Here is a 14770-nt window from a genome sequence, read left to right on the forward strand (position 1 = left end):
TATGGAAGACCTTTGTCTGGTCTGATGAGCCTTGATTTCAGCCGCAACATCCAGATGCAGGGTCACAGGGTGACAGTGTGGAGTTTGTTGAGTGCTCTGTTGTCCTACCTGGTTTTATTTACATGCTTTCCATTTTACTTCACCCTGCTATTAACTATCCACGGCTGAAGGTTACCTGGTGACCTGGACAGCCGACTGGAAATCAGATTCAGATTCGGTTTAAAGTCTTTCTTGACCGTATTGTGACTTACCTGACGGACGAGTCGGATTCAGATTCTGACTCGTACCTTTTTGTTTCCCAAACAGGAATTTATCTTCAGAGGGTGCATTTACAAAAACAACCAACAAGGGAAAGGCAATAAAATAGATTCAAATATGGATCAAAGGTGGTATAAACTGCAGAAGGAGCGTTGCATTCCCTTCTCTGCCTGATTCAGAGGAACATCTACCCTGGTTAGAGTCGGGTCAGGATGTTTCAGACTGGTGGTGGTGGTATTATGGTGTGTGGGAGATTTGGTTTTCTTTGGCACACTTTGAGTGGATTAGTACCAACTGAAAACAATTAAAATATCACAGCAGGCCTGATTTAAACAGCAGGCCATGTGTATTTTTTTATAACGAGTGTACCGATCTTCTGAGAGCTACATCCAGCTGGATTCTGCACCGTGTCACAAAGCTTCACTCGTCCTTCAGTGTTTGAAGCAAGATGCCGCAGATCTTCTAAGTCTGTCTGATTTCTTCTGCCATCATCTGTTAGGTAGCAGCATCAGAACCAGGCACTTAAACAAAAGCTCAACAAGCTGATACAGAAGTGTGGCTCTGTTCTTGGAAAGATTCTTCATAATATTAAGGACATTATGATCCCCTAGAGCATCCTCTTCATCAGACTTTTGTACAACAATACTGTAGACGAGTGTCTTTAGCCAGAAGCTACGGTGGCCCTCCGCGTCAACAGGAGATCCTCCCTCCCTGCAGCCATCAGTATCTGCAACAGCAATTTTAAGATACCTGCACAACACGAATCACAACTATATTTTATTAGCCTTTGGGATTAATAAAGGAATTTTGATTAAATTGACAATAAAAGCACTATGTGAAATGTAAGGCCAATGAATTATAGGACATTATTGCTAATGAGGGTTTTATTTTTCTTACTGAACCTCTTAAGACCCAATAATTGTAGTCTAAAAATAGGCCTTTTGATGCCAGAAAACTATCGTTTTCTCTTCAAACATATCTTTTTCTTTCTTCTGACCTGACAGATCAGCTGATCATTAATCAAACATACGTATGTTTGAAATTTTTTTAAACTTTTACAGCCAATTTTCAAGTGTCTAAACGTCTGGATTAAAGTTCTCGGGTCTTAAGAGGTTAAAACTATGATTTTTTTTATTATTATTATTATTTTACTGAAAAGTAGCTTTTCAGTAAAATAATCTTCACCAGAATTCAGTAAAATAAGTTTGCTGCCATCTAGCGGTCAGCTTGTAAAACGAGTCTAAAGCTGCGGTCGGAAATGATACTCGCTATTTAAATATATTTTTAATATTTTTTAATAAATATATAAACATATTTATGTAAAACCTTCTAACAGTGCGCGTTTCCCTCGTTATATGTATTATAAAATTGTGTTATTTAAAAAAAAAAAAAAAAAAAGAAAGATCCATGGAAATAAATGCCGTCTGATTGGCTCTCGTGTCGCATCGTGGCCCTTCGGTGGGCGGGGCTTTCCATGAGCAGGAAGTGTGACGTCACGTTTGTTTTGGAAGAAGCGAAGCAGCGACTCAATCGACGAAAAAGGAAAATGGGGGCAAACGTGGAAGATTACAAGGTATTTTTTTATTTTTTTATTTTCTAATTTCTCTCTACAGCTTCTCTAACTGTTCCATCGTGTTAGAATCAAGCTGTCGCGGAGGTTTAAGGTTTGTAAAATAGTGACATAACGCTAAACACAGCAACCTCACTATCTGCTTCAATCTTGGTTTGGGGCTTTAAACAAAAGGGGAAACTGGTGTGAACACGTTTGTTGACGTCGGAGCTCGCTGAGCAAGGATTTGGGTAAAAAAAAAAAAAAGTCTAATTTAATTTAGGTTTAAAGTCTTAATTCACCGTATTGTGACTTACCTGACGGACCAGCCAGCCCGGTCATGTGACCTGCTGATCGCTGCTTTGTCATGTCGGACGTCGGTAAAATGTTGATTAAAAAGCGTTTTTGGTCCATGCAGCAACGTTAGGATGTCAAAAGTAAATTTTTATTAAAAAACGTAGCATGATAAATAATTTCAACTTGACCGATATTCTCTGCAGTTCATCCGACAAATAGTCGGATGGTATATTATCTATGCATTCAACCTGTGTGTCTGGTAGAGAACCCTGAGATGACATTAGATTACAGTTTGCAGTGTAGAAGTAAAGAAAATTAATGTTAAATTAAATTAAACAGTCCCGGGTCCCACATGGACCAGATCGCTGCATTACCTCCCCATCATGTCTGATTACAGACCTAATTATTCTAAGACACCGGCTCCAAACAGAAACACATACAGACCTCCTTCTGGGTTATTTCAGGTGTTTTTTTTTTGGGTCAAGCAGGATATTTAGTTCTAGATGTTCTTCTGGGTCTCCTGCTCTGGCTAAATGCCCAGAACACCAGTGAAAAGAGGTTTCCTGGTCAGATCCACGGCCGCTCACCCTGCAGAAGATCTTTATCCCCGACGCTTGTTTAAGGGATCCTGTTATTTTGGACATTGTCTAATTGTCAGGCCATAGCTTTTTGACTGGAGGGCAGAAGGACCGGTAAAGCTAGCGGATCGGGTTCTTCTCCAGTCTCTCTTTTCTCCCTTCGTTAACCCTGACTTTAGATGCGGCGTCACGGTGAAGCTGGCGGATCAAATCTGTCTTCACCTTTCTGTCAGACACCGGACCCGTTTGGACCGGACTGTCTGGCATTTGGAACTGTTCATAAATGTATCCTGCTGGTTTAAAAAAGTCACCGCTCCATCTGAGTTCAGTAGTCCCGCAGCATGATGCTGCCACCACCATGCTTCGCTGTGTGCATGGCGTGGTCTTTGTACCTTTTTGGTATTATGATCCAAAAGTTAAAATCTGGCCTTTTTAGACTTAAAACAAGGGTTTGGGAGATTCTAGCAAGGCCAGGATTTTTTGGAGGAAGGTGTTGAGTCCAGAAAATGCGGAGAACTACTTCAGCGTAGCTGTTCTGGAGAAGTTAAGGACTAAGGAGTATCTTTGATGTCCATTTTTCACCCTTTTTCTTTTTTTTTTAAAGAGGTTCTTATACCACTAAGGGGTCAAAGGATCCTTTAGCCTTCCTGCAAAATATGGCTGTAGCTAAAGGATGCAAACATCTAAATGCAAAAAGAAACTTTATCTTAATTCCCTCAGATTCACTTTGTCTGATGGAAGCTTAAGAAGACGGATCGCTGCCACCGAAGGTGTTTTAAGAAGCTGGTATCAAAAATATTTATTGTCATAATGTAATGATGATCATATTTTGGCGAGAGACACCGACTCAGAACGTACGTTTAACACACAGACAAACCAAAGATGGAGAAGCCAAGAAGCAGCACTCCTATAGGAGAGCCTTAAAATGCAAAACTGTGACATAAAAAATGGTAAATTTGAAGTTAAGCTGTACAGCAGAAGAGAAAGACTAATCAGGATCTGTTCCAGGCGTCGTCACATGTTTGATTAACGAGGTTATCTGTGTTTGGTTGATCAGCGCCTACAAACACAAAGGTCGCCGTAGACCTGGGAGAAAGAGTCATAAGTTCACACCGCATCTATTTGCCCAGTTTGGAGCTTTAACTGATGATTTCTTCTCTTCTCAGCTGATATTTGAGAAAGAGGGAGTGTACCTCCACACCAACGCCAAGAGGAGTGTCCAGGAAACCAGCCTCCCAGGATTTATTCGCATCGTGGAACGGGTAGGAGACTGTGCTGAGAAATGATCCAGTTACACCCACAGAGGAGCTAACCTGGTCTCTTTCTCCAGGCTGGAGTTCCTGCTTTAGAATGGAGCCCGCTGGAGGACGAGGGTCGCAGCGCGCCCGCCGTCCTCTACAGCAAAAAGGTCCGTTTACCGCCTGTTTGCTGGAAGATGTTTGCATTTGCTCCCAGTTCTCATTGATCCCTTTGTTCCTAATCAGGATGGGGAGGCAGGAGAGGAGGACCCAAACTTTGACCCTGGGTACGAGCCTGACTGGGCGGTTATCAGCACCGTGAAGAAAGACCGCGAGCATGTCCAAGTGAAAGACTCAGGTCTCACTTCCTGCTTCCTGCAGTGGCAGCTGACAGTCCACCCACAGGAAACCCGTTAAACCCGTTAAACCCTCTTTCTCCCTCACCCCGCAGGTCAGTGGGCCTTCTCCCTGCCGCTCTCTGAGCTCTACTCTCTGCGGAGGGCACGCTTTTCCCTGGGCCGCAACTTCATGGTGCTGACCAGCAGGGGGGGCCACCCGCTCCCCCCTCTGCACTTCCACAGAGGGGGCACCAGGGAGCTGCTGCGGGCTCTGCACCGCTACATCGTCCTGGACCAGTGAGTGCTGCGGCCACGCTGCGGTTAGACGCTTTAAACGCCAACAGAGACGTCCAGACGCTGTTTCAGCTCCTTACCCTCCCTACTGATAGCCAGGCGCACCATCCAGCCTTCCAGCTGATTCACACATTTTAAATGTTGCTCTGAGTGAAGATATGAGCACGTTTAGGTGAAAAAGTGTCTTATTGAAGCCGTTTCCTAACTCTGCACATGTTGCTTTGCATGTTCTCTTGTCTTTCCCGTTCTGAGGAGTGTAACAGAAACGGGCCTCAGGGTCGGGTCATAAATTACTGCACTGCAAACACAAAACTAAAAATAAGTAAAACTTTCTCAAAGCGAGTGTATTTGTCCCTGATTTGAGCAGGTAAACAAGATGATCTGCTAATTACCCCTAAAATTAGATCATTAGACATCCTGCACGTGAAATAAGATGATGGAGACGAGTTGTTCCTATCTTAGTTGCAAAAATCTTATTTCATTGCCAGATACTCTTATTTACTTGCTCAAATAGAGGAATTAATGCAACAACGTAACTTATTTTTGGTTAAATGTTTGCATTGTAATTAGTAGTTTTTAGACCCTGAAATGTAAAAATAAAAAGAAAAGGCGTCTTGTTGGGAATTAGTAAGGAGCCAATAACTGTCACTAAGGTTTAAAAACTTTCTTTATTCATGTATGTGGTTTTTTTTCTCACTGAGTTTTTGTGCTTATTTTGAAGGTTGAATTTTTATAAATGTTATAGATTCTGCTGGACCAAACGGCGAAGCTTTGGTAAGGCTTGTAACGCCTGTAGAGCCGCAGCGCCTCACGTCTTTCTCTCGTTTCATCCTCAGGTCTCCTGTTGACGGCCGCCTCTTCCTGGCTTACCCACGCGACTCCGACTCGGCTGCGTTCCCTCAGTCCTTCGACAAGCTGCACATCCTGGAAGACGGCGGCGTCGACATCGTCTCGGTTCGTAGGATAATCTCAAACATTTATTTTTTTTGTTTCATAATTTGTTCTGCAACTTTTTGTCCCGCTCCGGCAGAGATTCATCCACGACCCGTACGCCACCACGTTTGGAGGATTCTCCAAAGTCACCAACTTCTTCCGGGCCGCCCTGCGGCCCCCGGAGGCCAGCGGCGCGCGGACCGCCCAGCATCCGGGTCTGGCGGCGCAGCCCGACGACGAGCCTGGCTTTGAGCTCATCACCTGCGTAAGAACGGGTGCAGACACAACACGGCGGAGCCTAAACGCCAGCAGCAGCAGCTTATGTCTGTGATGGTTTGTCCCATCCAGGGCGTGGAGCTGGGTCCCAGGCCGGACGTTAGCAGGGGTCCAGCTCTGGACCGGTGGGAGGAGTTTCTGGACTGTGAAGGCCGCGTGAAGGACCCAGGAAAAGTCAAAGAACTGGTGTTCAGAGGGGTGAGAGCGGACAAACAGCAGCAGAACGTTGGTTTAGAACAGGACAGAAACTAAATGTGATTAAAACCTGCAGGGCATCAATCCGCCGCTCAGGAAAGAAGTCTGGAAGTTCCTCCTCGGCTTTTATCCATGGAAGAGCACCAGAAAGGAGAGGGAGGACATCCTGCGAGTCAAAACGTTGGTGCCCTTCATCATACACACATTTAAACATTTAAGCCGAGGGGCGTGCCACTGCTGCACATAAATGAAAATACAGTCACCATTTGCATCAGATTTAATTAAATCCTTCCCTTATAGTTGTGATAAACTCAATCCATTTACTCCATCTTTCTTCAAATTCATCTGGTAATCTGATATTAAATGTTATTCTCTCCATCTTAAACATATCATAAATAATATCAAACCACTGGTTTAGCGCTGGTATCTGGGGGCCGAGCTGTTTGCTAGTAAAGGCTTTCCTGGCTGCCGCACTCATAATTTGAAACAGAGATTTTATTTTACACGTTATCACCAAGCAGAAGACTTTGATACGTTGATGTCAGCTGAAATGGTTCGTCCATACAGAACACCTTTTTAAAGATTCTTCCCTCCAAAATGCTAGAATCAAAGGGTGGGTCCAAAATATGTGGTAATGGTTGGAGGGCTGTGCATAAAAATCGATACAAAGATTAATATCGATGTTTTTAAAACGATTTTAATATCGATATTCTGTCTTTCAATATCAATATTCCTCCCAACCCCTAGGGGGCATTATTACAGCGAGGAAGTGAGATGAATTTGCCGACAGGATTTTAGAAGCGCCTTCATCCCTAAAATCAGACGTTTGGCACATTTCTGGTTTCTGTGATGCGTTAAATGCTTTGAACCAAATGCTCTTTATGTTCCTGTTAGTATATCAGTGTTCAATAAGTTGAACATAAATATAATATTTGGCTGTTGTTTTTTTCTGATTGAATGACTTTGAGCATTAATTTGAAATAAATATCGATATTGGAGTCAAATCAAACCAAGCTGAGCTACGTATCGATAATAGTATTAAATCGGCTCGTCCTGCATGACACCCTGATGGTTTACTCCTTGGCCTCCGCGTTGCTGCTTTAGTAAAATGTTTTCCTAGGATTGGAGATTTGAAAAATCTCCACGTTGTTCCAGCAGAATTCCCTCTACATCATGGAGTTAGAGGTTTCCACTGTAGCTCACAGATCCTTTTTTATCTCCACTGTCTAGCAATGAGGCAATAATAATTGATGTCTTGATGCCACATAGAGCTCGACCAGTGGAGCAATGCATTGATGTCCATTCCAGTTCAGATGTTGCTAACTCGCCTTGTTTATCCCCCATTTCTGTTTCACATGACGCAGGGTTCCTATTGAGTCCTGTGTAGAGTCTTTAAATTGTCTCATGGTTGTAATTTACACTTTAATCAGATACTTTTACCATCGGTGATGTGTGTGTCTGCAGGGACGAGTACTTCAGGATGAAGGTGCAGTGGAAGTCAGTGAGTGAGGAGCAGGAGATGAGGAACTCTCTCCTCAGAGGCTACCGCAGCCTGATAGGTCAGTTCTGCCTCACGCCTCCTAACCCCAGACCTGCAGAACATGTTGACCTTCTGCTGCAGAACATGTTAACGTTCTGCTGCAGAACATGTTAACGTTCTGCTGCAGAACATGTTAACGTTCTGCTGCAGAACATGTTGACCTTCTGCTGCAGAACATGTTGACCTTCTGCTGCAGAACATGTTGACCTTCTGCTGCAGAACATGTTAACGTTCTGCTGCAGAACATGTTAACGTTCTGCTGCAGAACATGTTAACGTTCTGCTGCAGAACATGTTGACCTTCTGCTGCAGAACATGTTAACGTTCTGCTGCAGAACATGTTGACCTTCTGCTGCAGAACATGTTAACGTTCTGCTGCAGAACATGTTAACGTTCTGCTGCAGAACATGTTGACCTTCTGCTGCAGAACATGTTGACCTTCTGCTGCAGAACATGTTGACCTTCTGCTGCAGAACATGTTAACGTTCTGCTGCAGAACATGTTAACGTTCTGCTGCAGAACATGTTAACCTTCTGCTGCAGAACATGTTAACGTTCTGCTGCAGAACATGTTGACCTTCTGCTGCAGAACATGTTAACCTTCTGCTGCAGAACATGTTGACCTTCTGCTGCAGAACATGTTAACCTTCTGCTGCAGAACATGTTAACGTTCTGCTGCAGAACATGTTAACCGTTCTGCTGCAGAACATGTTAACGTTCTGCTGCAGAACATGTTAACCTTCTGCTGCAGAACATGTTGACCTTCTGCTGCAGAACATGTTGACCTTCTGCTGCAGAACATGTTAACGTTCTGCTGCAGAACATGTTAACGTTCTGCTGCAGAACATGTTGACCTTCTGCTGCAGAACATGTTAACGTTCTGCTGCAGAACATGTTGACCTTCTGCTGCAGAACATGTTAACGTTCTGCTGCAGAACATGTTGACCTTCTGCTGCAGAACATGTTAACCATCTGCTCTGCTGTCCCCCACAGAGAGGGACGTCAACAGGACGGACAGGAACAACACCTTCTTCTCCGGCAACGACAACCCCGGCCTGACGCTGCTCCACGACGTGCTGATGACGTACTGCATGTACAACTTTGACCTCGGTGCGTGTTCTCCGTAGAGCCGAGCTGGAACGTTCCGCCTCGCTCCGTGGTTTAGTCCCTGAAGCTGTAAGAAAAGCTTTTAGAGACCACAACATTATCCTCTGAGGAGGGAGAGTCCTCCAGGTCCAGCACTCATAGCTGTGGAGGTTTGTCAGGTCAGCTTTAAGGCCTGGACTTTGACTAGGCCACCTTGATTTCCTGCTTCCTCAGTACTCTTGCTGTAGAGCTGCTGCTGTGGTTTAGGATCATCGTTCTGTTCAGATTTTATCTGTCAGACGGACCTCTGAACACTTTGGCATACGGCGACTCAAACACTGCCAGGTCTCCAGGTCCTGTAGCTGCCAGACGAGCCCAAACCATCACTCCTCCACCTCCGTGCTCCACAGCTGGATTAAAGTGGTTTTCTTCAAACATGGCGCTGGAGCTTATGGCCAAACATCTGAACGTTCGTCTCATCTGTCCAAGGAACGTTGTTCCTGAAGCTCAAACCAAGTCAAGCTGCTACATTCCTATTTTTTATGGTGGTCTCCTAACAGTCCTGAGAGGAGATGCAGTTTGTCCTCTGGTGAACAATTTTCTCTCTGTAATGTCCTCAGATCTCTTCCCAGAGTGTTCAACGGGAACAATAGCTGCTTTATGTAGGAGGGCTGGACGATATGGACTTAAGACTTTAGCACGATGTATGGTGGTACTGTTGTGATAATGATAAAAGATTATTTACAGCTTCTTGAAGCGTTTTAGGTACCTGTGTCTGCATGTCCATTAGCCCCATAAACATAAACGTTGTCCTTAAAAAGCATTTAATAGTGTAACCTGTTGTCATCAGGACACCAGTTATATAAATAAGTGTAATTTGTATCACCAAACTGCACAAAGTAACTGCATTTAATTAGATTTTTAAAAATGTGTTGACATTTATGGTGATTTCAAGAAACCGGCAAAGCAGAAAATAGCAAAAAAAAGACAATCCTGACAATCTTGGCTGTTTTGGGGGTTTTCAGACACAACTAGTTGGAATTTCTCGTCACGATAAACTTAAATTCTTATAACGATTAAAAACAACAATTTCCAAATATCAGATGTCTGCAATTATTGGCTATATAACAATTAGTGAATCAGACGTCCTTTAGGTGTCAGTAAAATGTTTAAAGTGGGTTTACTCCACATGGAGGGAAGAGAGCTGCAGCAGTGAGATAATCTGGTTTATTACTTGTTTTAGAGTTTATTTAATAATTACTGTTTAACCAGAAACTATCAGGAATCTCACCACAGCATTAAGTTCTGATTAATCAGTTTAATACATAGACTTATTTATTGGTTTAACTTTATGTTCAACAAGGATTGATGTCCAACTCAATTAAAAGCTGTTCTCTTGAATAATATTCTGATTAATAAAAACATTAAAAGTTCTTGTTTTAAATAGTTATAGTTTAATAGTATTGTTTGCAAACATCTTTATCTAGAGGCCATTTTAGTTGCTTGTGGTTAATGCAGAGAAAAGTCTAAATTAAATCACAATTTTGGTTGAAATACGTCGTAGTCAGTGTCGAGTTGAGACGCAGCGGCTCTTTTAGCACCTGATCTGCACAGAGATGAAACATTGATTTGTTGTTTGTGTGTGTTTATACAGGCATAATTAAACGGAAAAAAAATTGCTTAAAGTCGCAATATTAAGAAAAAAATAGGGGCAATTAGATTATTTTGCAAAATGTTTGAGCCCTACCTCTGACATTTTGCCTGTTTTTCTTTTGTTTTGTGTGCAGGTTATGTCCAGGGGATGAGCGACCTCCTCGCTCCCATCCTGTTCGTCACGCAGAACGAGGTGGAGTCCTTCTGGTGTCTGACGGGCTTCATGGAGCTGCTGGTTGGTTGGCCACTTTCTCTCTCCGTCATAATTACAGACCTGGTTCTGTCTGCGTTTCGGCCCTTTACTCCCTGCGGTCGTTGGGTTAGTGAGAGTCTGGTCTTTTTGCAGCACCAGAACTTTGAGGAGTCCCAGGAGGCCATGAAGCAGCAGCTGCTTCAGCTCAGCGTCCTGCTGAAGGCTCTGGACCCAGAGCTCTGCGACTTCCTCGGTGAGTTCAGCAGCAGCTAGTCACATGAGACCTGGTCAGGAAGAGGAGAAGAAGAAAGCAGATGAGCGTCTTTTATGCGATATCTTCATTGTGGGCTAAATCCATACATATTCTCCAGACTTTGCCTGTGTTTTTGTCTTTAAATTTGGTGGAAATGGCGCTGAGCGTCTTGTTTTTGTCCCCCAGACTCGCAGGACAGCGGCTCTCTCTGCTTCTGTTTCCGCTGGCTGCTCATCTGGTTCAAGAGAGAGTTTTCCTTTGAAGACATCCTCACCTTGTGGGAGGTAAGCTTTAGTTTGCAGAAATCTTCGCCTGGTCCTCCTGCTGCTGCATGCAGTCTGCAGTGCCTTACAAAAAGCAACTTTACACATTTAGTCAGGTTACAACCACAAAATTCACTCCTGAAAAAAAGACACGTTTCCTTTTCTCCTGTGTTTTATTTTTTGTTCAAGTTTTCTACATTTTATTCCAGCTCACTTTAATCCTGTTTTTATTTTCCCCTATTTTAATCATATAAAGCACTTTGCTACATGAATAAATTTGCCTTATAAATAAATTCTGCAGGCTGTTGCATGCGTCTTCTGAGCCACCTTCACCTGTCACCTGACTCACCTGATGGATTTGGTTCCTCCACACGTCCATCTGGGATCGCTCCATAGGAGATGCGTTTCAGGGGGAGGGGCTTTATCAAAACTCCTCGCATATGATTGGATAACCCACTTGTCCGTCATCTTTACTGACACGTTACTTCAGCCACTCACAACTAACCCTAAACCATCGTTTCCACCAACCAAAGCCTTCAAAGCCGCTCTGTGGTGTCTTCTAAAGAATAATAAAGAATTAATATTCGGTAGATCGGACGACGCTGATGAAATCAGCATCAATGTTATCACAGATTTCTCTAATGGAAAAATCAGACGGACGTGTGGAGCTCAGCAGAATGACATCGGATTAGTTTACCCTGAAGTAAAGGGCAGCCAGTGGCCTTTAGACGTCACTGTTAGCCCTGATAAAATATAATACATATAATATATTCCTGTCTTTTAATAAGTCAGTCATGTGTGAGCCTCTTTATGCCTGTGAGTGCTCTGGGATGTCGATTATAAAGCTTGCATATCCACAAAATGGGGCCTGAAACGTGAGTACGTCACTTTCTACGTAAAAGTTGGGATCTATTGAAAAGAAACTTGGGTGGAAAATGTGTGTTCCTCATTCTGGAGACGGTAAAGTGGAGAATCACAGCCTGATTCCTCTCAGACGGTCAATTTCCCTCCATGTCAGACTTTAATCACTGATCGACTTCATCATAAGGAGTCATGCTGCCAGTGTTATTCATACTCACACAGGAGGACCTTTCAGTAAAATAAAAGCCATAAGCCATCTTGAATCTATCTTCAGAGACGCAGCAGAGCTTCTGCTGGGTCTGCACAGGCTGCCACAGTACCAGGCTCCAAAGTGCACACAGAGAGGTAGCAGCTGACCTTTGAACCCTGGACCTTCCTGTTGTGAAGCTGTGTTGCATAACGCAGCAACACCTTGGAGGTGTAAACGCTCACCTGGACTCTTTATTGCCTCTAAGAAGTGTCGGCATGCACAGCGCAGAGTAACTGATGCTTTTACCTGAAACAAGCAGTCAGAGGTAACAGAGTTAAAGTTCTCACAGTACCGGTTAAATAAAAGGTGCAGAGCCACAGAGCGGCACGGCTAACGGGAGTCCAGATCAGAAACTAAAGTCTTCTCTCTGGTGGTCTTCTCCTCTGCAGGTCCTCTGGACGCAGCTTCCCTGTGACAACTTCCACCTGCTGATCGCCTGCTCCATCCTGGAGTCCCAGCGAGGAGAGCTGATTGGCTCAGACCACGACTTCAACACCATCCTCAAGGTCTGCCGCTGTGATCATCATCATCATGTGGCGTTAGGCGTGCATGGCCCATGTTCACCGTCCTGTCCTCTGTTGGTTTGCAGCATATTAATGAGCTGACCATGAAGCTGGACCTGCATGACGTCCTGCGTGACGCCGAGGCCATCTACCTGCAGCTGGTCTGCTGCAAGGTGAGTGACGCTTCACCACGCCGTAGGAAAGACTCACAGCTAATTAATCACGTATTTCATCTTTTTATTTCTAAAAGCGTAATTTTTTTTTAATTTTAATATGCAATTTTGCAATAAATGACACTAGTAAAAAACATGCTTGTACAAAAAATATTATATTTTTATTTTCCAGCACTTTCAGAATTGGAGTGAAAGCATCCTGGTGCCATAAAATGCTAAAATTTGGCCAATAATGGCTAAATCGCTAATAATAACGCCTCTCTCTCTCTCTCTCTCTCTCTCTGTCTCTCTCTTCTCTCTCTCTCTTCGTCTATCTCTCTCTATCTCTCTAGTCTCTGTCTTGTCTCGTGTTTTTCTCTTCTCTGCTTCTCTGGTCTCTCTCATCTCATTCTCGTTCCTCTCTCTCTCTCTCTCTCTCTGGCTCATGTCGCTCTGTTCTCTGCTCTCTCTCTCTATGCGTATATCTCTCTCTCTCTCTCTATCTGTCGTCTCTCTCCTCTATGTCTTCTCTCTCTGTCTCTCTCTCTCTCTCTCTCTGTCTTCTCTGTCCTGTCTCTCTCTCTCTCTTCTCTGTCTGTCTCACTCTCTCTCCTTCTCTCCTATCTCTATCTCTTGGTTTCTCTCTCTCTATATCTCTCTGTCTTCTCTCTGTCTCTCTCTCTATCTCTCTCTGTCTTCTGGTCTAGTCTCTCTCTCTCTCTCCTTCTCTGTCTACTCTCTCGCTGTTCATCTCTCTTCTCTGTCTCTGTCTCTCTGTCTGTCTCTCTCTCTCTCTCTCTCTCTCTCTCTCTCTCTCTGTCTCTCTGTCTCTCTGTCTCTCTCTCTGTCTCTCTCTCTGTCTCTGTCTGTCTGTCTGTCTCTCTCTCTCTGTCTCTCTCTCTGTCTGTCCACCTGCAGGAGCTTCCCCGCAAAGTGAAGCAGGTGTTGGGTCTCTGCGTCCCGTGCGGCTCTGAGGAGGACAGTCCAGACTCCCAGAGCAGCGAGACAGAACGCCTCCTGCTGCAGACGGAGGCAGGAGCTGCTGCTCCTCCTGCTGCTCCTGCTGCTCCTCCTGCTGCTCCTCCTGCTGCTCCTCCTGCTGCTCCACCTGCTGCTCCACACGTTCCCAGCTACCCTTAAAGCTCAGCTGCTCATCATATTTATACATGAACTACACGTTAACCAAAATAAAGACTGTTGTTACTTCTTTCCACAGGCAGGGGGCGCTATGTGACCATTATACTAGCAGTGCTGTCTTTAGTAAACCACCTTTGTTTTGTCCCATGTCTGTGTTGTTCTGTCTCCATATGACGCTGCTCTTTTACTCCTTATTAGCGGTTTGTTTGAGTTTATTTACTTTAAACGAAGGATTATGTTTCATTTTTCCTCCAGTTTATGGGAAAAGCAAAGAAGAAGAAGAAGAAGAGTAACCTAACGGGCAGAAGCGTGTTAGCGCTGCCTGTTGCCATGCTGGTCCTATGCAAAGTGTTTTGCACGCCTTATAGTTTTAACTCTTTCTGTAACACATAATATTTGAATTATTAAATAAATGTTTACTAAAGCAAGCCCAGGGGTTCATATGTGTACATTTCTTATTTCTTTTAAGTATGGAAAGCCATGAACTTCAGTTTTTTCCTTAAACTTATAATAGGTGTGAATGTTAATTCACTGAATGTTTCATCTTTTCATGGTGAAATAATAAAAAAAATCTTTATTTCCGATGACAAAGATTATTATTCTTATATTATTCTTATTATTATATGTGGAAAATAATATTATTATTATATGTGGACACACTATATACCTCATGCACCATCTCCTTTTGGCTCCTTCTTTTGATTATTGAGCCGATGTGACGTGAATTTCTCCATTGTGAGTTTAATAAAGTCTATCTTATCTTATCTAACATAGAGAAATTTGAGAGAGAATTTCCCCCTTTTATTTATGTTTTTGGCATAGTTTCACATTTGTTTGTTTTTTTTCAAATTATGACACAAACTTTAATATCCGACGCTTAACACAATAAAATGACGGTTGGGAGTGGCCTAGTCAAAGTCTGGAC

The 14770-nt window shown here is 43.6% G+C and overlaps 1 protein-coding gene across 1 annotated transcript; it reads left to right on the top strand.

Moving 5' to 3' along the window:
* Window positions 1-1694: 1694 nt before the first annotated feature.
* tbc1d17 (TBC1 domain family, member 17) lies at window positions 1695-14274 on the top strand. The gene is made up of 17 exons (XM_012851941.3): window positions 1695-1831; window positions 3849-3944; window positions 4013-4090; window positions 4167-4278; window positions 4372-4555; window positions 5389-5506; window positions 5583-5750; window positions 5834-5959; window positions 6033-6136; window positions 7421-7515; window positions 8488-8604; window positions 10368-10468; window positions 10580-10679; window positions 10866-10963; window positions 12443-12559; window positions 12643-12729; window positions 13627-14274. Exons 1-17 carry the CDS (start codon window positions 1733-1735, stop codon window positions 13846-13848), a joined length of 2022 nt encoding a protein of 673 aa, XP_012707395.2. The 5' UTR covers window positions 1695-1732; the 3' UTR covers window positions 13849-14274.
* Window positions 14275-14770: the final 496 nt, after the last annotated feature.

Source organism: Fundulus heteroclitus, chromosome 16, assembly GCF_011125445.2.
Source record: "Fundulus heteroclitus isolate FHET01 chromosome 16, MU-UCD_Fhet_4.1, whole genome shotgun sequence".
In the NCBI taxonomy this organism is placed as follows: Eukaryota; Metazoa; Chordata; class Actinopteri; order Cyprinodontiformes; family Fundulidae; genus Fundulus; species Fundulus heteroclitus.

Coding starts and splice junctions, on each gene's coding strand:
- tbc1d17 (XM_012851941.3), top strand. CDS start 1,733: ATGAGCAGGAAGTGTGACGTCACGTTTGTTTTGGAAGAAGCGAAGCAG. Junction 1,832..3,848: donor CAAACGTGGAAGATTACAAG/GTATTTTTTTAT, acceptor TTCTCTTCTCAG/CTGATATTTGAGAAAGAGGG. Junction 8,605..10,367: donor CATGTACAACTTTGACCTCG/GTGCGTGTTCTC, acceptor TTTTGTGTGCAG/GTTATGTCCAGGGGATGAGC.